The following is a 25,386-nucleotide window of genomic DNA, read 5'->3' as shown; positions in this document are numbered from 1 at the left end:
AGAACAGTGATGCGCTAGAAGTCATGCAAATTAAAGTGTGCTTTTGGAAATATAAAATTTTTATTTAACCATTCTTCTCGCAACATTTGTTTTTCGGGAAGGTAACATTACACATCCGGGTTCTTCAGGCATGTCATAAATGGTTGTTAAATTAAATTTGATTGGCACATGGTGCCCATGAATAAGCATTTTTATGGCGTAGTTTGAACCTTTCATGAAGGAAGAAATGCATCTATAAAATGTGGGCTACCTAGAAAAACCCAAAATGTCTGACTCCTTGCATGGTCCATTAGGATTTTGTTTGGCAGTTACTGTCTAATGATAGTGATGATGACAACTATTTTTAAGTTATGAACTGTATCAAATTATTGGAGCTGGGAAAGTGTTGGTGGAGATACCAGTGAGTTATTTTGATCACGAAAAAGGTGTTAAACACGAGTTACATGCACATGTTGGATGGACAAAAAAAGAAAGTAAACAGTCAGTCTCCCCTTTCAGCAGTATTTTGAAATTAAATATAGAAAGGGCAAAATACTGAGCCTAATTAAAATACAGTTTAAAAGTAGAATTAAATTTTCATTTTTTTTTTCTTCATTTTTTTTATCAGTCAATTCAGCCTTGAGGATCATATGCTACAAAACCAATTATGTCTATATAGAGAGAAGGAACAGAGTATTCTCAAATAATTAACAGATTAATTAATACTTATACAGCTAGAGGTGATATCTTTTAAAGCTGTTGATTTCAGCAGAGCTCTACAAAAGTGGAGAAGGATGAAGAGAGGCAGATGTTGAAGTGTTACATAAATATTGAAAACCCACCCCTACTTTTTTCACTGCCCCTTATTTCTTTGAGAAAGGGGAGGCCTTCCTTAAGAGAAAACCTTGGCAGTCTCTCTCCTTAAATTGAACATGGGAAACTAATTTGGAATTTTTCTTTTTATGCAGAGATATTTAACCAGTGAATGAAGGTGATGATGGAATAAATAAAATTAGCACAGAATCAGCAATAGGGCAGATTTAAAACCACTCAAGTTTAATACCTTACGGTAAGTTACAAAAAAATAGAATAGGACTGGGTGTTGTTAAAATTTTCCTTCTTCACTAATCAATCCAAGTATCTGTGGCTGCAGCAGTCTTTTGCATCTGTAGGAAGTACAGTGTTATAGATTTTGTTGGTATTCATCCTCATTCCCATGCCTGATTTGTTCTAGATGAGATTTTCTTTGCATGAGGAAATTTCATTATTTTTCATGCTACGAAGATAACATTGTAATGTTTTCCAAGTTTAAGTGACACATGAAATTGGTAATAAGATGTTTTCAAAGCATTCATGATGTGTGAAACAAGGCCTGGTGGCTAAAGTGAGTTAAATGGAAACACCATTAAATGGCCAAAACACTGAATAAAACTCACTGACAACCAACAGGTAGTCTGTTTGAAGGTATTTTTGTAACTTTGTCATTGTTAAAAATTGCATATAAATATATGGTCGCAACATGTATATCTGTCATCTGCATACTGGAAATACAACCAAGAATCTCAACATGCATAAAAGGGCATCACCTACCTTCCAAAGATGGAAAGACCAACAAGTGTATCGATATATATCATATCACAGGCTGTGTATTGTGAATCATTCAGGTGTATCATTTCATTTAAAACACACTATTGGGTGAGGCATGTATATTCAGTAAATTAAATTACACATTGTTGGCTATGGCAATAGACACTGTTGAATGTAGCATATATATCCAATTAACGAAATACTCACTATTGGCTATGGCATAAATGTTCAATAAACTAAATACAGTCAAACATGGTTATCTCGATTACATTAGGGGTGTGAAAAAATTGTTGACATTACCAGGTCCCGAGACATCAGGGTTGAGTTGACAATCTACTGAAGAACAATGATTATGCATCTGAAGCACCTACATTGATTTTTTTTTCTAAAAAAAAATGGCATTTCTAATGCACAATAAAAATAATAATTCAGTTATGCCTGGTTGCAGCCAAAAATATTGGAGGTCTTTTAAAAGAGATTAAGTAACAAGTCACACATTTTTACAACACTTAAGTTATCGTAATAATGCCAGTGGTTTAAAGTTGTTTCTATTTCCCTGTGAATAGCCTCATCCCTTGGTAACCCCAGCAAGACAATAGTTTTGTCATGCTGACAAAATCTAGGACAATTTAAGTACATGTACATATAGGACTGTTTTTATAAAAAAAGTGTTTTCTTTTGTTAGTGTTGACTTCAACAACAAGCAAAATCTAACTGACCAAAATTGTACATGAAAATCAAGCACTTTTCTTGATAATCAGAGGTTCCCATACACCAGTTTTTACCAATAAAATTTGCCTCCGTAACAGAAAAAAGATGAGGATGTAGGTATTCATATCCCGACAAACTGTAAATTGTGTTTGAAGTCTTTACAGTTAACTGTCTCAATATCAAATTCTGTAAGAAGCCAACTTATTCTATCCATACAATAATTATAGTCCCATATCTCTCCCAACTTTGGTCAGTGACCATTGGCAACAACAGTGCACCGGAAGGAGAGTTAGCATATCAATTTGATGGACTGCAAGGCATGTCACTTTGATGGACTGCAAGGCATTTCACTTTGATGGACTGCAAGGTATGTCACTTTGATGGATTGCAAGGCATGTCACTTTGATGGACTGCAAGGCATGTCACTTTGATGGATTGCAAGACATGTCACTTTGATGGATTGCAAGGCATTTCACTTTGATGGATTGCAAGGCATGTCACTTTGATGGATTGCAAGGCATGTCACTTTGATGGACTGCAAGGCATGTCACTTTGATGGATTGCAAGGCATGTCACTTTGATGGACTGCAAGGCATGTCACTTTGATGGATTGCAAGACATGTCACTTTGATGGATTGCAAGGCATGTCACTTTGATGGATTGCAAGGCATGTCACTTTGATGGACTGCAAGGCATGTCACTTTGATGGACTGCAAGGCATGTCACTTTGATGGATTGCAAGGCATGTCACTTTGATGGACTGCAAGGCATGTCACTTTGATGGATTGCAAGGCATGTCACTTTGATGGATTGCAAGGCATGTCACTTTGATGGATTGCAAGGCATGTCACTTTGATGGACTGCAAGGCATGTCACTTTGATGGACTGCAAGGCATGTCACTTTGATGGACTGCAAGACATGTAACTTTGATGGACTGCAAGGCATGTCACTTTGATGGTACTCTGGATTTAAAAAAATAGCATTAGTGATTTTATTTACTCTTTTTCAAAACAAATTAATAGCCAGGTGTTTGTTGGGGTACATGGTACCAGGCTGGTTTAGAATTTTGTTAGTTTCTTTTTATAGATGATTATAAGTCATATGATCTAGCAATGCTGAATTTGAAGGCTTACACTCACACCAAGCATGGAAACACTTTAACTATTACTTTATAAGTAAACTCTGAAATTAAGTTGTAAATTGTGTTTGGATCAGGTTGGTGACTGACCATGATGATATTTGAACGGGATCGCATTATAGTTTGCTTGACAAAGCATCATGAATTTTATCCTATCTATAAATCTGTCAGTTGCCATATTAGCATCATTAAAAGTACCTAATTGGTTTTAAATACAGAGTGTAAAACAAATTAGGTATTTTCAGCTAAATTTACTGATTTTGACCTGATAATTTACTGAGTTACAGATAAGATAAAATTTGCCATGCAATGGAACGAGCTATATTGTCATGGTGTTGACATGTAATGGTGTCCATTATGTATGCAGCTCCTGAAAAGGCCAGAAGTGCATTCATTTTCCTTACTCTAAAGTATTGTTTACAACATAATTTTCTCCATTCTATGCAAGTGATAAACCATGTATTGATGAGATTTGTTGATAAGCATTTGATGTAAAATTTACTCTTGTACCGACTTTTTCCATCCATTGGGGTACAAAGTACCAGTAGTTGTTGTTGTTGTTGTTATTGTTGTTGTGGGGTTTAACGCCATTTTTCAGCACGATAGGCTATACATGGCGGCCAGTATTACTGGTGGAGGAAGAACCCGGAAAACCCCGGAAAGAACCACCGACCCACGAGAAGCTACTGGCAAGCTTTCTCACATGCCCACATTGGCTGAATCTTAGACTCGAACCGCCGCAGACAGAGGTGAGATGGCAGTGATCCGTAACGAAGAGCGCTTTAGACCATTCGGCCACTCGGGGCCCCAAGTACCAGTAGTAGCAGAAGTGCTGGATCATCTGTTGTAAAATTTTTCTGAGGTGGACATTAAAATTGCATTTCGTCAAATTAGGTGGGTCCATGTTACTTTGGACAGAAACTTATGCCAGATATAACAGGGTTACTGACTTAACAGGGATTAAGATAAGTGGGAAAAAAGTAACATAACAAAGAAAGATATTTTCTGGACTGGACAAAAATGTGACATGCACAGGTTCTCAAGATAACTGAGGTCAAGATAAGTGGGTTTGACTGTACACACTATCTGCTGTGGCATACATATCCAATAAACACATTTGTGTACCAAGCCAAAGAATGATATAGGCATATTGCATTGTACATAGCAGCATGAGTAGGTTTTGCATTCAGGCAAGCTGATGAGGCATTTTTTCTTTCTTTCGAGTGTTAAAAACTTAATTCACATATATTTAAGTATTCATTGTTTTCTTTTTTAGTACTGTGTATTTGATGTATCCGTTTATGGAAAATGGAAGTGTCCGTGAAAACATTGAAAAGGAGAATAGAGATAAAAGGAACCCTTTTTGCAATGAAGATAGAACTAACTCAAAAATCTGGTTACGATGTATCTACCAGGTATCGCAAGCCTTGGATTATCTACATAACCCTGGAAAAAATAATTTGAGGTTTGTTCGCAATGATTTCTACATGAAAATTCTACCTTTCTCCTTTGAAAACATTCTCCAATCACAGGGTATTAGCAGTGGTTTATTATGGGAAGATATTAAGTGTTGCTGGCTTTAGAATGCCACTATACCAATAGCTAATGTTAGTAAAGCTGATGTTTTTGATGTGCTAATTAAGGTGAATATTAATAAATACTCTGGATTGGATGGTATTGGTTCATGAATTCTTAAAATTGCTGCTCCAGTAATAACAAAGTCACTAATGCATATCATAAACTTAAGTATAATGAGTGGTAATTTTCCAGAAACACTGAAATGGGCAAAGGTTACACCTATCTTTAAGAAAGGAGAAAAGGAAGATCCAGGAAATTACAGACCAATATCAATTCTACCTGATTATCAAAACTATTTGAAAAGCATGTAGCCATTCAGGTCTATGAATTTTTTGAAACATACTCTCTATTTCATAAAGTGCAATCAGGATTTAGAAAATACCACTCATGCCAAATAGAACTTACCAAATTAATTGATCTTTGTTTGAAGGAAATGGATAATGGACATATGACTGGGATTGTTTTCCTTGACTTCAAGAAAGCCTTTGATCTTGTTGATCATTCAATTCTGCTGCAAAAGTTGAAATATTACAGGTTCAACAATCCTTATTTAAACTGGTTTAGATCTGTCACATAATGAAGCCGGGTTGGGACTGGATTAGGGAAGACACCAAAAGCAACTGCGTTTACAAGATGTTTACTTATAAACACAATTTAAATATTAACAAATCTGACACCATTATAAACAAAAAGATAAGGAAAATTATAAAGTTCCTAACATGGAACTATCATCAACAAATAACTCAAGGAGAGAAAAACTAAACATTAATTTAACGAATGGAATTTCAAAACAAACGTGAAATCCTATCACCGATCAACAAAATAAAAGTGACCTACACCGCAATATAAAAAGTCTTGAATGTATCATTCAAATAATGATTTAGAAAAGAATGTAATTATGAATGTATTGTTCAAATAACTATTTAGAAAAGAATGTAATTATGAATGTACCATTCAAATAATGATTTAGAAAAGAATGTTATTATGAATGTATCGTTCATAATAACGATTTAGAAAAGAATGTAATCATGTATCATTCAAATAACGATTTAGAAAAGAATGTAATTATGTATCGTTCATAAAACGATATTGAAAAGCAGTGTAAATTACGAACCTATCGATCGTTCATATAACGATAGGAATTAATGAAATTATGACCCTATCGATCGTTCACACAATGGCATTGCAATAGGAATTAATAGCATTATAAACCTATCGATCGTTAACATAACGATATAGCAATAGGAATGAATGAAATTATTAGCCTATCGATCGTTCACATAACGATATAGCAATACGTGTAATTATGAACCTATCGATTGTAAACCGATATTGAAATAGGAATGAATGAAATGATAAACCTATTGATCGTTCATATAACGACATAACAATAGGAATGAACGACATTATGAACCTATCGATCGTTCATATAACAACATAACATAGGAATTAATGAAATTACAAACCTATCGATCGTTAATATAACGATAGGAATGAAATTATGAACCTATCGATCGTTCACATAACAATATAGCAATAGGAATAAATGAAATTATGAACCTATCGATCATTCATATAATGATAGGAATGAATGAAATTATGAACCTATCGATCGTTCACATAACGATATAGCAGTACGTGTAATTATGAATCTATCGATTGTAAACCGATATTGAAATAGGAATAGGAAGGAATGAAATGAGGAACCTATCGATTGTTCATATAATGATATAATACGAATGAATGAAATTATGAACCTATCGATCGTTCATATAACGACACAACAATAGGAATGAATGACATTATGAACTTATCGATCGTTCATATAACGACATAATAGGAATTAATGAAATTGTGAACCTATCGATCGTTCGTATAACGATATAGCAATAGGGATGTATGAACCTATCGATCGTTCATATAACGATATAGCAATACATCACACGAAACCCCACAGAGTTCTGTGACGTCACATCAAACGACGTACAAGGCATGGCAGGCATGTATAAAGCAGCTCTACAGCTGGTGACTCCACATCAAACCATATACAAGGCATGGCATTTAGGCAGCTAAAATGATAACAACTAAACCGTGTAGTACATATGACACGGTTAAGTACTTACCCATTACATTAATCATTTAATGCAAGCAGCCTATAATTAAATATCAATTTGTCTGTTCAGTTACAACAAAATAGCTAACTCGAATCAGACTAAAGTATTTCTAATATGGCGTTGTATAACCTAGGTATTGACTCTCTGTAGAATTTAGAATAAATATATGTTTCCTGCTCATTAGCTACTGCATGCAATGAATATGTTTGCAGATATAAGTCTTTTTGAAACATTAATTACGGTTCTAAAACATCTAAAGTATAAAAATAATTCTGTCATATAAACGAATAATAATAAAGAATTTCATTACCTCTACAGCTGGAGATTTGCTTCCGTAAAGGGGTAAGCTTCCTGACAAGACTGCATAATGTGATTTGGTTATAGAGAATTTGCTCTATATGTACACTAGCTGTGACAGATATGCAAAGCTAGGTACTTAGGTTTCCCGCTGCCAGCAATTTGCACGTGCAGGGGTCCAAGTTTTGCTCAGGATTTCGAAATAACTCGAGCCGAAAAAATATACCACCTTTGGGTGATGCTGTACGCAGCAACAAAACCCGAGTACATTTTTGACAACATATACATATTGTTATACCTGGTACACAATTTCGTGACAAGATCATGCCTAAACCAAAGGTCTCAACCAGTAAGCATTGGCAGTATTAGCTCTCAAACTCGCACTATTCATTCAGGGGTCCCTCAAGGCTCAGTTTTGGCCCAATTCCTCTTCCTTATCTATATCAATGATCTACCATTAAATAATGAATCCACAAATACAGATTTGTTTGCAGATGATGCAACCTTGTATACATATAGTTCTGATACTGAATTTATCCAAATAAGATTAAACTCAGACCTTATTAGAGTCCAAAACTGAGCACAACAAAATAGGATGGTAATTAATTAAGGTAAAACAAAATGTATGATTTTGGGGACATCACAAAAGCTGTAGAAGTCAGGGAACCCAAAACTATCTCATGCAATAAATAATCATCCACTAGAAAATGTCAAACATAAAAGGCTTTTAGGTGTGTCTGCAGAAAATAATTTATTATGGAATGACCATATTGATAAGCTTTGTAAAACAGTGTCATCCAAAATTGCCCTTCTCAGCAGAATCAAGAAATATTTATCTATGGAAACTCGCAATCTATACTACAAGTCATATATTCTTCCAAGAATGGAATATTGTTTTAATGTATGGGGAAATTGTGCTTGACAGGATTTATAAACTTCAGAAACAAGCAGTACATGTAATTTTAGATGCATCTGTTGGTTGATCATCCCTCAAAAGCAATATTTACAGAACTCAAATGGTTCACAATATATGACAGGGTAGATTTTCACAAGGCAGTTCTTTTATATAAATGTCTACATGGAACTGCACCAGACTATCTTCAGGACTTATTCTGTTTTTTTCAACACAATACCAGTTGAGATGATAATAATAATAATAATAATAATAATAATAATAATAATAAAAACTTTATTTAGAGAAGGTAACTCAATTAGTTACAGAACTAATCTACCTTGAGGCCTTCTATCTGTTATGTACAATATATACAGTATATACAACATGATGTGAAGAGTTTGGCTTGACACTAAATAATTAAGTAATTTTAAAATTCAAAGTATCAAGCCTGGAACACATTCACAGGCATCAGTGAAAACATAAACATATATAAAACATAAAATATAATCCTGCATTGAAATATTCAGCAATGAAAATGATGTAAAATTACAGAAAAGCAAGCGGTATTATTTGTACTGTAACTGTTCAATTTTCTAAAGATTTCATCCATTTAAGACATTGATTGTGAAAAGATGAAATGCTAGGAGCCTGCCTTATGTCACTGGGAATGTTGTTCCATACCGGTGGACCAATATATTGAAAACTGTTTTTAAACAATTCCTTCTTTGGCCTTGGTATAATGTAATTTTTTCTTCTTATGGACCTTAAATTTGGAGTGCCATCAGCATCTCTTTGGTGAAAGATATTGCTTAGATAGACAGGAATGTCTTTTCTGGATACTTTATACATCAATTTGGCCTTTCTAAGAAATATTCTTTCATGTATTGTTTAAATATTTATATTATTCATTGCATCCTGAAAATTGTCTATACTTTGATCCAGAATTAAATGGCAAGCCCTCTTTTGGAGTCTTAAAAGTGTTGTTATGTTTGAATTAGAGGTATTACCCCAAATTACATTACAGTAGTCCAGATATGGCTGAATATAACTTTTATAAAAGTTGACCTATACTGAAGAGGAATGTATGTTTTGATTTTCCTCAGTAGCCAAAGATAAGAGTTAACCTTTTTTGAAATATGTTAAATGTGAATAGACCAAGTAAGATTGTTATCCATGAATACACCAAGAATTCTATCTTGAGAGGTCATATTGAGGCTCACATTGTCAAATAGAACCTGGAGTTTGTCGCTATCTAGCCTTGCTCGTTTTCATTGTGTTGTGACTAGTAGGGCTTTCATTTTTTTCCTGTATTTATGATCATATTGTTTTCCTTGCACCATACTTGAAGTCAGTTGAGAGCAGGTGCAGCTACCTTTAGTAGCCTTGGTCATGGTAAGAAGATTTCAGTAATCATCCTCTTAACTTGATGGATCATAAGACTGTGTTGCTTTAAGCAGGAGAATAGTATGTAATCCACAGTCTTTGTTTCCTCTAAGGATATCCAAGGCATACTGGTATCATGCACCTATTACCTATTCTCCTAATGTTAATGTGATCAGGGCAATATATTAAAATTAGAAAGCAGATTTTATATTAACTCTTCTGTCTCTGAGAATTTTTACAAGAATATAAACTCGTTTTGTCCGAAGGATATACTGCACTCCCAAGGTCGTGCAGTATTCCATCCCAAAACTCGTTCATATTTTCCCATACGAATGCAGTAACCTATAATTACTGAACACACAGAGCTTAATTTTGAGAAGATTTTCAAATCTGATACTGGCAAGTTAAAACTGTTGGTCAGTAATCTGATATTGACAATACTGACATGATAAAACTTGGTCTGTAATCTGATACCGACAAGTTAAAACTTAGTCTGTTATCTGATACTGACAAGATAAAACTTGGTCTGTAATCTGATACTGACAAGATAAAACTCAGTCTTTAATTTGATTCGGACAATTATCTTGGATGAATTTGATCATGAATGAAATCAATACATTTTCAGGAGTCAGTCTTACAGCTAGCTGATTGGTGCAGCTTTTTTTAGTCAGTCTTACAGCAGATATGAGGAGCTTTTGAGTCTTATGAATTCTAGGTGGAGCTTTTGTGCCAGCTTAACAGCTGATAGATGGATTTTTTTATTCAGTCTAACAGCTGATATATGGAGCTTTTGAATCATTCTTTCAGGTGACAGGTGGAGCTTTGCATTGTCTTACAAATGATTGATGGATCTTTTGATTCAGACTTACAGTTCATAGGTGAAGTGTTTTCATCTGGAATATTTAATGAATCAATTTCACAACTGATAGTTGGAGGTTAATAGTTCACTTGCCTGTATGGTCATTTTCTGGGTCAGACTTACAGTTGACAGATGGAGCTTTTGAGTCAATCTTACAGCTGACAGGTGGAGCTTGTTCATTTGGAACATTTCATGAATCAATATCACAACTGATAGTTGGAGGTTATTAGCACTCTTGACTGTAAGGGCACCTTTTGATTCAGACTTACAACTGATAGGTTGATTGAGATTTACCGCTGATAGATGGTGCTTTTTCATCTGGAACATTTTATGAGTCACCGTCACAACTGATAGTTGGAGATTAATAGTTTCACTTGTCTGTATGGTCATTTTCTGGGTCAGACTTGAGGCTAACAGTTTGAGCTTGTGAGTCAGTCTTACAGGAGACAGATGGAGTTTTTGAGTCAGTCTTACAGCTGACAGATGGAGCTTTTGAGTCAGTCTTACAACTAATAGGTTGAGCTTTAGATTCTGTATTGTAGCTGACAGATGGAGTTTGTTCATCTGGCTTGAAGGTCAGTTTTTTTAATCAGACTTACAACTGATAGGTGGAGCTTGTTAGCTTACCTGTGTCAAAGGTCACTTCATGAGTCACACTTGCAGCTTATAGGTGCAACATTAATGGCTTACCTGACTGTATGGCCAAGTGAGCTTGAGGTATGGCCCTACATCAAGCATGTGTCATTAATTGCGCATCATCCGTTTGTCATTTTTTGCTGATTTCTTCTCAAAAACTACCTGACCAGTTCCAACCAAAATTAGCAAAATTCATCCTGGCATTCAGGCCATGCTGATCCACCATCAGATCCAGCCACCATTAGATCCAACCACCATCAGATCCAGCCACCATTATGAAGAAAAACATTTTAAAAACTGCACAACTGCACAATAGAATTTAACCATATTTTACATAAAACACTAGACAGAAAAGCCCTTCAAACTTTTTTCTTATTAAAAGGATGATCCACCATCATTTACAGCCACAAATACTAAATCTAAGGCATCTTTAAATGACTTCATTATAACCACTCAAGAGAATTTAACCAATATGTCAAAGCACACTGGCATAAAGGCATATCAGGTTTGTACTGTTGATGCCAATCAACAACTAGATAAAATTGTAATTACAAAAGATTAATAGGAGTCTTTAACACCTTCTGCTAAACACAGTTAAAGTGGCACTGCTCCTTTTACCCAAGAGGATGCACATGCAGTATTTTATTCAGTTAACTGACTTGTTTGATGTTACACAATATGTTACATATTATGATGGCCTTAGTGTAACACAAACATCATGTTACAGTGGGGTTTCACTGTATGTACATCTGAGTCACATACATGCCATCCATTACTATTTCAGATTAATCATTACATTTCTTTTTCTTCACCAAAATTACATGTCACACTCACCTATACATGGACTTCACTTTTTGATTTTTTACAATTTTTTTTAAAGTAATAAAAGTTGTTTTTGTCATTTTTGTTATCATCTCTTTAATTCTGCTTATATAAATTTGAGAATATTCTTAAAAAGGTGACTGCTACGTAAGAATATCATAAGAGTACTTTCCTTATTTATGCTTTTTATAGCAACTGTATCTGACCCATTTCCAACAAAACATATGAACTTTACATGACATATACATTTTATTTATAAGCTATTTAGTTAGCAGACAAGTTTATACTTTTCAAGAAAATGCCACCAGATGTTTAGGGAAATGCTTTATGGTATGAGTTATGGATGTTATATTATCAAAAATGTTAATGGGTCTTTCAAAACATGTTACATCAGAAAAAAGGACAAATCAACAACACTTTACAAATGTTAGTAGAAATATATAAAAGTAATGAAGCGCTTTGAGAACATGATCATGCTCATTGCAGAATTGAATTCTAATTCACAATCATTCAGTGAAAGTTACACACGAAGAGCATGAGAGATGAACATCAATATTTTTTTTGTATATTTTGTGTTTGTATTCTGGTTTTAGTCCATATGGATTTTGCCCATAGTAGCAAAAATAAATGTATCTTTATCATATGTGCTGTAATTCAGGCATGTAACATATATATTACAGTTTTTACATCATAATTATGCCTTTTTTCCCACTTATAATAATAATAATTATGTTTATATCTGTCATGGGGTTGGCATGTGTGCATGTGTATTAATGAAGATACATATTGAGTTCAATGGCACATACTCAAAACCCTGGATGCATAGTTTCAATTAGGAGTTAGGTAGTAAAAGTGGCTGGAATATTGTTTTAATATAATTATAATGAGGTCATTTGCAGAACATGGTAACCATGGAAAGAAAAGTGGTCCTACATAGACTGTAGATTCAGTTAGAATTGCCATTTCATATCTATCATAACCATGACTTTCAAGCATGGTGCTAGTAAAATTTTTAAATCTTGGTAAACTTTATTTTTGATTATAAGTTGAAAACACTGGGAGGGAAGGTATCAGACTTGGACTGTACAATCAGTAAGCATTGTCTTTTTATATCCATACAGCTCTTTGCTCCCTGTTTCTTCCATGCAAGGTCGTGGTTATTTTTTTTTCAAAATGTAAACATCAGCATCAGTCAGAGGATCAAATAAGACATGTCATTAATTGAAATTCTTGTTTCTATTTAAAACAACCCATCAAATTTTGGTTTCTGATAACAGATCACCACTGGTATTTAACAAAAATAAAATTGCAATTATAACTGTTTAAATTTGAATGTTTGGTAATACATTATATTTTTTCCACATCTAACAGAGGACCCGTCTTTCATCGGGACCTTACGTCTCGTAATATTCTCTTTGATGAAGTCTTCAATGCCAAAATTTGTGACTTTGGCATAGCAGTAGAGGCAAAGTACCATGCAAAGGATGCAACAGCTACACCACTTCAGCGATCAGTGGGATATCATCCACGCAGTATGAACCCAACAAGATACAGGGCATATGATGATGTCTACAGCTTTTGTGTGTGTTAGTATTCAATAATGCACTGCATCACCATGATATTTCTTTCTTATAAATATAAGTAATTTGAATTAACCTTTAAATAAATAATAGCAATTAAATATGCACTAACCGTAGCAGTAATAATGTTTGACCTTTTTTATGCTTGATGTTTAAAATATTTTTAATCAAAACATATCTCTTAAGAAATAACTGTAATGGGATTGTTTACAATGGCTGCTGTGGCAGCCATTTTATGAGGTCATAATGACATCATGTTTAAGTATGACCCACTTAATACAGTGAGTAGTACTTTAGTGAAATCCCCATCTTGATGTGTTCATCCCTTCAAGAGGAGTTAGATAACACAAATTTTAAGAAGCTGTTTTAGTGATTTTAAGTTGTTTCTTTAGTGAAAACCCCAAATACACTTAAGGAGGAATAATGATAATATTTTCAAGATGGTCATATTGGAGGTCTGACCATCACCATTTGCATTTAGGATCAACTAGATATCATAGTGTTTTAGTGGGGACACAGTGTCAGTATCACCATTTGTTCAGGTGGATAAGCAGTACAATTTTCAAGATTTGTTCCACTGTGGCCATTTTTGGAGGTTGGATAGGCATCGTTTTAATTTAGAACCATCTATATATTATAAGAAGTCTTTATGTTAGAAAACTTGTCAACCATAACAGCCATTTATAGAGGAGAATATTTTAAGGACAGCCAATGTTGTGGCTCATTTTGACATCTGATGGACTCCATTTTCATTGAGGGACAACTACTTTTCATGCAAGAAATCTTTTATGAAAACCCTATTTGACTATTTTTTCTGGATAAGTAGTGATAACAGTAATTTTCATCTGTCTTTCATGACAATCATGTTTTATGTCAGATAGGCACTGTAAGATATCTCTCAGTTAAAACCCATGTTGATATGACCATGCTATCAGTAAGAGCATGAAGAACAAACTATTCAACATGTCCATTGTAATTTCGGATCTACCTGACTCTGGGATAAGTGTGTGTGCAAAGCTTTATAACAATCCTACCAATAGTTTAGGAGTATGATAAGAAATTAGTGCTGATGGATGGCAAGACAGATGCCATAAAGACAACATCTGACATCATGCATAATCTCTTCTGGTCTTTGACCAGTAGATCTATTAAGCTAATTATCATATTATGTTGAATTAGTCTAATTAGTATACAATTCATATGATAAAATGTAATGACTTGTAATACGAAACAACCTATACTGAATGACTACTATTTGTTGGTAAAACAAGGTCTCTCAAAACAGGATATAGTGTATGTTATCATTTGAAGGTGTGACATATTTGTTTCATGATTCTTCTTTCTTTATGTTTTGAATTGGTTACAGTTTTGTAAAGCAAGTTCCTAAAAATGTTGTAGATATATCCTTTAGAGAGATTTTTTCTGCATTTCAGTGATCCTGGAGATTTTAACTGGTGAGATTGTGAAAAGTGATGAACCTTTTAAATCATACAAGATTGAAGATCTTTTGATTGATGCCATCAACACTGTGAGTAGATTATGTTTCTTCCTTACAAAAGAAGTAAGATATTTTTTTCCTTGTTTGAGAAGACAATAAAGGAAAGAAAAATATCCAAAGGGAAATTATGAATGATAGTTTACTATTAATTATTATTCATTGTTGCAAATTTGTATTGCTAAAAGTATATTTGAAATGATGAAAAGAATATGGCATATTTATTGATGATGACTTGGCATACCTCTTCATCATGACTTGGCATGTGTATTCATCATGACTTGGCATGCCTGTTCATCATGACCTGGCATGCTTATAGATGATGACTTGGCATTCTTATTAATCATGACTTGGACTGCTTATTCATCATGATTTGGCATGCCTATTCATCATGACCTGGCATGCTTATTCATCATGACTTGGCATGCACATTCATCATGACTTGGCATGCTTATTCATCATTACTTGGCATACCTCTGCATCATGACTTGGCATGTGTATTCATCATGGCTTGGCATGCATATTCATCATGAGTTGGTGTGCTTATTCATCATAACTTGGCATACCGCTTCATCATGATTTGGCATGCACATTCATCATGACCTGGTATGCTTATTCATCATGAGTTGGCATGCTTATTCATCATAATTTGGCATACCTCTTCATCATGACTTGGCATGCACATTCATCATGATGTGGCATGCTTATTAATCATGACTTGGCATGCCTATTCATCATGAGTTGGCATTTTGTCCACCCCTGTAATTTGTGTGAACTCATGCTAAGATCAATTAATCTCTGCTTTAGTATAAGCAGTTACATGAAAATTATGCATAGACGCTTGAGTAAAATGAAATAACATAAATAGCTCTAAATGATCACTTAAAGTTTTGATTTTTTAAATGAAGTATTTGCATAATTTGTATTTTGCATTAGAGAATTCAGACACTTTTATTGATGATGCAATTTGAAAAAATATTTTACCACCTGGACTTGTAAACAGCGGAAATCCAGTTCTTTGGTACACACTGGACCTGTCACTGCCATTAGGTGCAGTTTTGCTTCATATGATGCATGACAGTATACAAGGCTTGATACTCTCTCTCTTACTGTGCCAATAAAGAAGACAAACAGTTGTAAGTTTTAACTCTACTCACTAAGAGTTACTTTTCAAACACATCTGTTGACGTATAAGCAGTTTGTTCATACTGTTCTCATATAAATCCTCCTCCTCCAATGCTGATCTGACCTACAATATGGTCACTGTAGTTGTCATCTGTAATATCTGCTACTCCACCAGGATGGATGGTGATATTGACATTTTCACCAAAGTATTTTAAAAATGTCGAGTTGGCCCAAAATGAAATGATGCTGATCTGGAACCCAATTTGGCCACCATCATCTTTAAAATCTTATTATAGCTATTCCTTCTGATGGAAAACCATATGGGCTTTTCATGAGAAGACTTCTTATGGTGTCTCATCAGTCCTAAATGAAAATAATGCTGATGTAACATTCAGTATGGTCACTATAGCAGCCATCATGAAAATATTGTTCTTCATGCTCCGTTTTGGATGGTAATATCAATATAGGGTTTTCAACCAAAAAAATGTATGATATCTGCTTGGTCTTAATTGATGATGGTTGTTATATTGCTTCCAGTATGACTGCAACAGGGGCCCCAAGTGGCCGAGTGGTCTAAAGCGCTCTCCGTTACGGATCACTGCCATCTCACCTCTGTCTGCGTGGGTTCGAGTCTCGGATTCGGCCAATGTAGGTATGTGAGAAAGCTTGCCAGTAGCTTCTCGTGGGTTGGTGGTTCTTTGCGGGGTTTTCCTGTGTTCTTCCTCCACCATTAATACTGGCTGCCATGTATAGCCTATCGTGTGCTGAAAAATGGTCTTAAACCCCACAACAACAACAACAACAACATGACTGCAACAATGACCATCTTGAAAACCTTTAATATTTGCTTCTTCTGAATTAATGGTCGTGTCAGCATAGGATTTTCAACCGAAGACATCTAATGGTTTCTGGTAATCCAGACTAAAAATGATCTTGCGTACTAAATGGTACCATAGTGACCATCCTGAAAATCTTTTAACTGCTGAAGAATATCAGAGATGGTTTCAACACTTTTCATTATAAAGAAGGAATGGTCTTATCTTGAATTGATGGAGATTTTTGTTGACATTTTGGTGTCAGTCCCTTTGTACCATTATACTAGCTCTGATTTAATATTGAAAATTGTTCTGTGTGCTTCATGCTCTGCCCCAGGGGCCGAATTTTTGGAAGTTAAGATCACTTTTATCTGATTATTTTTTTGTGCATGATAAGTTATGCTTACCATGTAACTAAAAACTTGGTTGGGGTAAGGTATGTACATTTTATTTTTTACACCTTTTACTTTTGACTTCTATAGCTGCTGCACTCTTAGCACAAATATCATTATGCAGCTTATAAGTTCCGATGAAATTTATTAATTTCTTCTTCAAGCACATTACATGATCCTAATACCTTAGGAAAACTATTACTACAACTTTGCAAATCCAGCCGTCTCAAGCTAAAACCTTTAAGCAAAATGTTAAAGTTATCTGCCCATCTAGTTGGCAGTGAGATAGAGTGATCTTCCCATGATGCAGGAATTGGCTCTAGATCCCCTGAATACTTAAGGCATTACTTCTGCCAAGTAGCATCAGCACACTTCCTACACACAGAGGCCATGCAATCCACATAACAGTATTATGGAAGTTTCTGACCTTAAAGCACACTGAAGAAGTGTTCTCTTGGAAGGGAAGTGTACTCCATCTATAAATGTCCACTTTTCTTTTTTTCTAGAGTTTTTAAGTGTCATCACACACTTAGGTGCCCTTGGTATATATCTACATGGGTAATGCAAGTGTGTCCCCTGACATTGCTACAGCTGTATTTAGAAATATGCAAGTTTGGTGTGTGATATAGAAAACTTATATAATATTGCTGTATAGTGTCCACTTTGGTTGGATATGTAACAGGTAAGTATTATTAATTTTGTCTTAGTATCCACTTTTTAGTAGTATACATGACATTTTCCTGATTTTACCAATATTATGCTGTCACTGGACTGACAACCAATCTAATATTTAGCTTTCTCTGGTTGCCAATCTATGAATACATGTCAGACTTACATATTAGGTTCAGAAGTGCAACTTGAGGGAGGAAGAGGTTATCAGTTTGCATGCTGATCTCATGGTAGGGAATGACTGGCTTTTTTATGGTTATCACACTTCGCATGCTGCATAAACCACAAAGTGATCAAACCTATCACAGTAGGTGACATCTTGGACTCCAATCTCACTGTTGTATCATAATAAACTTTCCTTGGCATAAACTATAGGCCATTTACCACATTAGTTCAACACCCATTCACCTGCATGTAATTGAGAGATATTGAGACCAAAACAAACCATCTCATTTACTGTCTCACACTTCAGATGTATGTACCAGCTATGTGGATTTAAGATCTCAGTACTCAATCCCACAATCCCAACTTAATGAACTTGACAGTGTCATGCCAACTGTAACCACAACCTGACTATATTTAAACTACCAGTTGGTCTAGTTTGTGTATCCCACATAGTAAAGGCACTATTGTGGATCAGGCTAACCCACATAGTGCCACAAAGTACTCACTGCAAATAATGCCCAGCTTAGTGTCTCAGTACCAAGGGGTTGTTGCATCACTTTGTTTTCAAGCCTTTTTCACTTAAAGAGAGCTCTTACTTAACAACCATTTGGAGGTTACCATAGTCTTACGTACCACAACTAATCATACATTGTAAGCCAAAGATGCTAATCCTTTATTGAATACATTAACGTGAGATCGGAATTAAAGCAAGCCTATTCAGATAATGTCTTGCATAGTGGTGTGCTGATCCACTGGTTTCTTTGTTCAGTTATCCCCTAACCTGTCTAGATACAAATAACAGCTCTAAAGTGGTACAGTGGTACCTCGGGTTACGAACGCCTCAGGTCACGAACAATTCGGGTTACGAACAACAACTTCGAAAAAATTTTGTGTCGGGTAATGAACAGTGCCTCGGGTTACGAACAAAGGCGAGAGAGAGAGAGAGCAAGGTTTAACGTTGGAGACAAACGATCGCGTACAGTACAAACGAAGGCCACGCAGTACTAACATCGCTTAGCGACAAGAAACTCCTGAAACTAATGATTCAGAATAGCAAACAAAGTGACAAATTTCCCATGATCGTTTTCTTGGTAAGAAAGAAGGACTAAATCTTTTTTTATTTTACATTTAATTTATTTGGTTGTTTTCTTTCTCTTTATTTAATACGTGAAGTACACGTATTCTTTGCGTTTTGTCAGGTAAACGACCAGATGTTAATAAAAAAGAACGATTCTTTCATCTCGAAACGGATTGTCTCTATTTCATTGATTTCAATGTTTTGGGTTACGAACGTTTCGGGTTACGAACCGAGTTCTGGAACGAATTAAGTTTGTAACCCGAGGTACCACTGTACTTTAAAAGGACAAGAGAGATCATGCCTCATCTTGCTCATTGTAGAGGAAGAGTATTATTTATAAGCATGGGCAATTTTGTCCTGGATAAAGTGGGTTATTCATTCTGCATAGGGGGAAATAATTCTGAATCAAATGAATTTACTATGCATTTTGGCCCTTGATTTTATGGCAGTTGCTACAAGCATTGCATTCTGAGTTAAAATGTTATCTAACTGACATTATCATGATGTTGTGGGATGGATGTAAGAGTCCATCATTTTCGGCTTTTTTCTCAGAGATCTTTCATACCAAAGGCTCATCTTGACTTGGTAGGACCTATAGCTATGGTAAAACAGGTTTCCTTCCTCAGCTTCACAAATAAGCAACTTCACAACTTCTGCTAGATATGGAATAAGGGGATGTAACTACCTCCACCTCTTATCTATTCTCCTAACATATTATGATCAGGGAATGTGACTGAAGAAGGAACCAATTTTTTCAAGTAAAATATGTTTGTTTAATAATACTTACCCAACCATGATACATGTACACCTCACAGCCTCCGCACTGTTACACCCACATGGAGATCATGCTTCTGATGCCAGTGGAATCTGGCACCATTCTCTTTTATCAAAGGGAGGACACTCTAACTGCCACAAAGGTGGGCAGATAACTTAAAGCTTTTTAGCTAAAAAAAAGTTTTAGCCTGGGAGATCTGGATTTGCGTGGTAGTAGTAGTTTTATGAACAGGTAAGTATAAATGAAGAAACATATTTTAATAGAAAGATTTGGTATATTGTTCACCTAGTGGGACATTTAAAGGGTCTTTATTATGTTTTATAATGTTTGCATTTTCAGCTGTAAACTTTGTTACATTATTATGTAGATACCACTGGACAGTGTTAAAATGTTTACATGAATATTTTCCTGAGCTGCATTTTATAGTTTTGGTTCAATGCCATTTAGGCAATTAGCATTTTTTCTGTACATTTTGTATTTTTGGTGGCACTTTCACTCTGACAAAGTTTGACCTTGAGAAATTAAATTTATTAGCCTAGGCCTGTTTACATGCATGAATATATGAAATGATTAGACTTTGATGGCATTTATCAATTTTTGGATTAAAATTTTTTTGTCAGCCTTTTGCATTATTTAGAGTAAGACTAAATGGGTGCAGGTGGTATTTAGAGGATTTGGTTACATTATTTTTATTATTGAAATGAATTTGACTGACTGTTACTTCTGGCTGCTATTGGATCACAAATCCAGTTCAAATTAGTATTTGCACCATGCCGTTTAATAATTTTGAAATCTAAATTAAACAGAGGGCTAAAAAAGTTAAGGTAGCTAAATGGCCAGATGAAGATTTGAGAGATCATCTTGCCAAGAAAGCCTGGGAAGTCATTGCAGCAGATGATACAGGAGGAAAGGCAGATGTGACTGCTGCTGACTTTTTCAAGGTAAGATGAATGTGTCATAAATAAATTTCAGGTATTATCTTGTCAAAATAATCAGTTTATGTAGATTGAGAATATGAATAAAATAAAATAATGTGAATGACTTTATTTTCATAGGTATCAAATTTTATTGTCTGGTTAAAAAATACATATTTCTGGTTACTTATTTTTGTGGATTTGGCATTAGAAACAAACAAAAATGATTAAGTATTGAGCAATGATTTATACTTGGATATTATGATTCTACAAGCATAAAATTTGATATATTTAGAAGCCAACAGGTTTTTTCCCATACTGCAGTAATCAAGCTGATTAATTAAGTTAATTATAGCCAATACCTGGCATGAATGTGATATACTTAGAGAAAATGTCAGCAGCCATTTCTTTGTGCTAAGAGGTATAATGCCACACACTGTAATCAGTTGTAAATAGGTTCTTCAGTGTTTGTAAAGATGAAAATTAAAGTTCTTGACAAATAGTGATTTGTCAGTATGACATGGCCAATGACAGTAAACCTCTTTTTTTTTAAAAGTAATCTTTGCATATAAAAACATGAGGTGTGCATACTGCACATACTTACCAGTATTCTGGTATACTTTATTTTTTTCCTGTGGTACATTTTTTTAGTAGTTTCCATCAATATGTAATGTACAGAAATTCCCAAGTAACCTTGTTACAGATTTAATGTTGTATATGCATATTTTCATTTTCAAGTCAAAATGATAAAAAATAAATTATTTATTTCTTACAAAAAGTTGTATTTGTCACAAATTATTTTTTGAATATTACCAATATAATTATATTTATGATTCTTTTCATGTTTGGCACCTCCTTACACTTATGCCAGAATGTTTGCCAAATTGAACATTATAAAATATAATCAGACTGGATCCAAATTTGCGACAAAAATTCATTTTAAAAGAAATGTTATTTTGTAGTTATTTGCTAGCATATGTTAATGTGTTAAGTACATATATTCCTTTGTTTTACTGTGAGAGTTTCAGAAAAGGAGTTGTTTTCTCTCAAAATTTTATGCAATATCTCAAATCCACTAAATATTTTCTTGTTTGTTGAGTAAGTGCATTTTATTTGTACTGGCCCTCTCTGATAAATATTTTGCCCTTGTGTTGGCATCCTACTCAAAGTTTCCTTGCCAATTATATCAGTAGTGTAGCTCATAGGCTGTAGTGTAAGCTTAATCATTCCACTTTATTTACAATACTGTTTTATATTACAACTTATACAACAATTAAGATTAACATGGCAAATTCATCTACTATAAAGTAATGTCCATTTAATGTTTTGCTATAAATCAGAGAGCAAATAGTTTTTCAGATACATACAGATGGAAAGTTTAAAAAAATACATGTCAAATCTCTGCTTTAGAACTATTAACTTGTTGGTCTCTAATATAATTGCTGTATACCATGGGACGTAAAATGATACAATGTAACCTCACTATAGCATGCTCCATTATAACATGAATTGGGATATAATATGATCGTGGATTGGCTTCCAAAATTTCATATACATGTATTTTTCTTGTACATGAAAAAATGTTTTTTTCTTTGTAAAATGTACAAAAAATAACATGCAAAACAATTATCAGAGATAATATAAGATAAGCATGGCATGGCTTCTAAAATTTCACAACAAACATATTATGGCTAAAAATATTCAGGAATAATAGAGTTGCAAACACAGTAATAATGTTCAGTACTGAACTGAAGAAGAAAGTTAGCATAAGAAACAGTCCATAACGAACAGTCCATAACAAACAGTCCACAGTATGTGTGATCAGTTCATTTAATTCGAGAGAACTGGCACAGTAGACATAACCAGATGACAATCCTGCCTAAATTGAGCCATGACAAACTTGTTGTGCTCTGACCTTGACATTGTTGTCAAACTCAAATCATGGTACTCACAACAGGTGATTACTCAGTTAAATGAATGGGATGACAGTGCAAATGTACTTCAGATAATGTCGCAGTTGACCTGAAAATATCTACTTTTAACCTTTGTATACAGATTAGATAGAGTGATCTCCTCTTAATACAGGAATTGGTTTGATACAGGAATGTCATATACATGTGACAAAACCCATTCATGCCATATTCCCAGGGCTGGAGGGTTTTAGATACTCAAAAGTTTGTTTTGAAGTCCCTGGGGAGGGGAAAGAGAGGGAGAGTGAGAGCGCATGAAGCCCAAAAACATCAAAGTAAGACAAAAACTATATTTTCATACCATGCTATATCAAATGGAAATTCAAATCTGAATAAAAAGCAAATACCATCTTTTTTCTCTGAAGCATTTAAAAACAAAACATGGTAGACTTAGCATTGTCAAATAACATCACCACACAGATATGTGAACATGGTCACAGCCCCACAGACATTAAATAAATCAATACAGGAAGTTCTTGTCTTTAAAATCCATGGTTGGTGGAATTTAGACTTAGTTACGTGTTGTCTTTGCTACATTCAGCAGTTCAGTAGTTGGTTTATAAGTAATGCAAGTGTTATCTTTGCACTCATTAGGGATAACATGATGATAGTGTTCAGATTTCCCTAAAGATCTTGCTGAATTTTTCTTAATATGGAGAATGCCCTATCAGCATTATAATAAAAGATGTCATCCAGTTTCCTTCAAAACATTTCGTGTCTGAAGAAGCATAAATGCGAAACTAGTTGCATAGAATTTTTGGCGTTTGTGTTGTTTCTTATTCCAATTCTGAAATTTTTCAACAACATAATGGCATCAATTTATGATTGGGTGAGAGTATTCACATCTTTGAAATATCAAATACTAAAACTTTATGAAAAAAATGAAAAGCAGCCTTCTCAGCAGTGTGTTGAACAAATGTGTTGAGGAGGAGATCATTCCAGCAGGTTTATGACTGAAACTGAAAATGTACATAGGAAACAGAAATGAAGAATTCCAAAATTATATCGACACTCTGTTACATAAAGTCTTGCTAAACATATGTGAGAAATTAGCAGAAGAACATAAAGAAATATCACTAAATGTAGGAAAACAGATGGAAAATATTAGGGATGATCAATTTTGATCAAGAATTATATGAGAAAACAAATTCAGTGAAAAATAAACTTCTGAAGCAGAATGAAACACTGAAGAATTTGCGAAAGAGGAAAGAAGAAAAAATCAGCAAGTTGAAAAAACTGGAGAACAGCATATAATCCATAAACAACTGAAAAAGCATCAGCAGAAAAACAGCAAATCATCACAATAACAGATCAATGAACATCAAGAAAAAAGTATTCAAAACCCAAAGAAACTACAGCAAGTAACAGTAATACCCCATACAAAATTTTCTACATGAATTAGATATGGAATCCATACATACTTTTACAGAAATATCCATACAGACATTTTTATTCAATAGCTGAACCACTCTTTTGGATTTCAGTGTATCCATATGGAAATGTTATGGATTCCGTACATACTCCGCATAGAAAATCCCATGAAATATGCAAATTAGTCCATGAGATCTGTAGGTTGTCCATATGGAATAAAATTAAAATTCCATATGGAATTTGGCAATAGTCCATATGGAATTTGTGAATAGTACATATGGAATTTGTAAATATTTCATATGGAATTTGGTAATAGTCCATCCTGTAAAAAAAAATCCAGGCATAATAAAAGCGGATTTCAGATGGGGTTTTTGAGTGCTTTCTGCCTAAACCATAACAAATCTGCTTCAGATTTCTACTAAACTGCCTAATGATTGTTAGACATTATTTGGAATCAATGACAAATATTCACAATAATTTTTTTAATGGATTATTTTGACAGACATTATCAAATAAGACTTTGGATTTTATTGTCCTCATTTTCTTTCATTGCATACAAATCCTAATCCATGATGGAATCACCTAAGTCTTTTTCATTTTACTGGAAAGTTTAGTGAGACTTCACAAATATTTCGACCAAAACTTTCATTGAAAATGTGAGATCTCAGTAAAATTTAACTGAAATATTTGTGGTTTCACAAAAAATTTGACTAAAACATTTGAAACTTCACTAATATTTTTATCATTATATAGTATTTTACTGAAGTTTCAGTAGTTTTTCAGATATTTTAGAAGGTTTCAAATTAATAATAGATATGAATTGAACAGGACTTTATTAACTAAGGTGATATTCAGTTTGCATGAAAACAAATATACAGATGTTGTAATTATATGACATCCAATGCAAGAGATATGAGAGTTAATAGTTAATAATGATAATAATAATAATAATTTTATTTAGAGAAGGTAACTCAACTAGTTACAGAACTAATCTACCTTGAGGCCTTCTATCTGTTATGTACAGTATATACAACATT

At 34.2% G+C, this 25,386-nt stretch overlaps 1 protein-coding gene across 1 annotated transcript in view; it reads left to right on the top strand.

Moving 5' to 3' along the window:
- The window catches only part of LOC149779215 (uncharacterized), a 76,434-nt gene that overhangs the window by 16,085 nt on the left and 34,963 nt on the right, over positions 1-25,386 (top strand). Inside the window, exons 6-9 of the mRNA XM_089939784.1 lie at positions 4,693-4,881; positions 13,372-13,586; positions 15,014-15,108; positions 20,901-21,035. Of these exons, the coding sequence (XP_089795910.1) occupies positions 4,693-4,881; positions 13,372-13,586; positions 15,014-15,108; positions 20,901-21,035 (634 nt within the window). The remainder of the gene's footprint in view (positions 1-4,692; positions 4,882-13,371; positions 13,587-15,013; positions 15,109-20,900; positions 21,036-25,386) is intronic.

The sequence above is a fragment of the Sinohyriopsis cumingii genome, chromosome 17, assembly GCF_028554795.1.
Source record: "Sinohyriopsis cumingii isolate HCF-2022 chromosome 17, ASM2855479v2, whole genome shotgun sequence".
NCBI classification, from domain to species: domain Eukaryota; kingdom Metazoa; phylum Mollusca; class Bivalvia; order Unionida; family Unionidae; genus Sinohyriopsis; species Sinohyriopsis cumingii.
The sequence above is the reverse complement of the archived record's forward strand: the minus strand, read 5'-3'. Positions and strand labels throughout refer to the sequence as shown.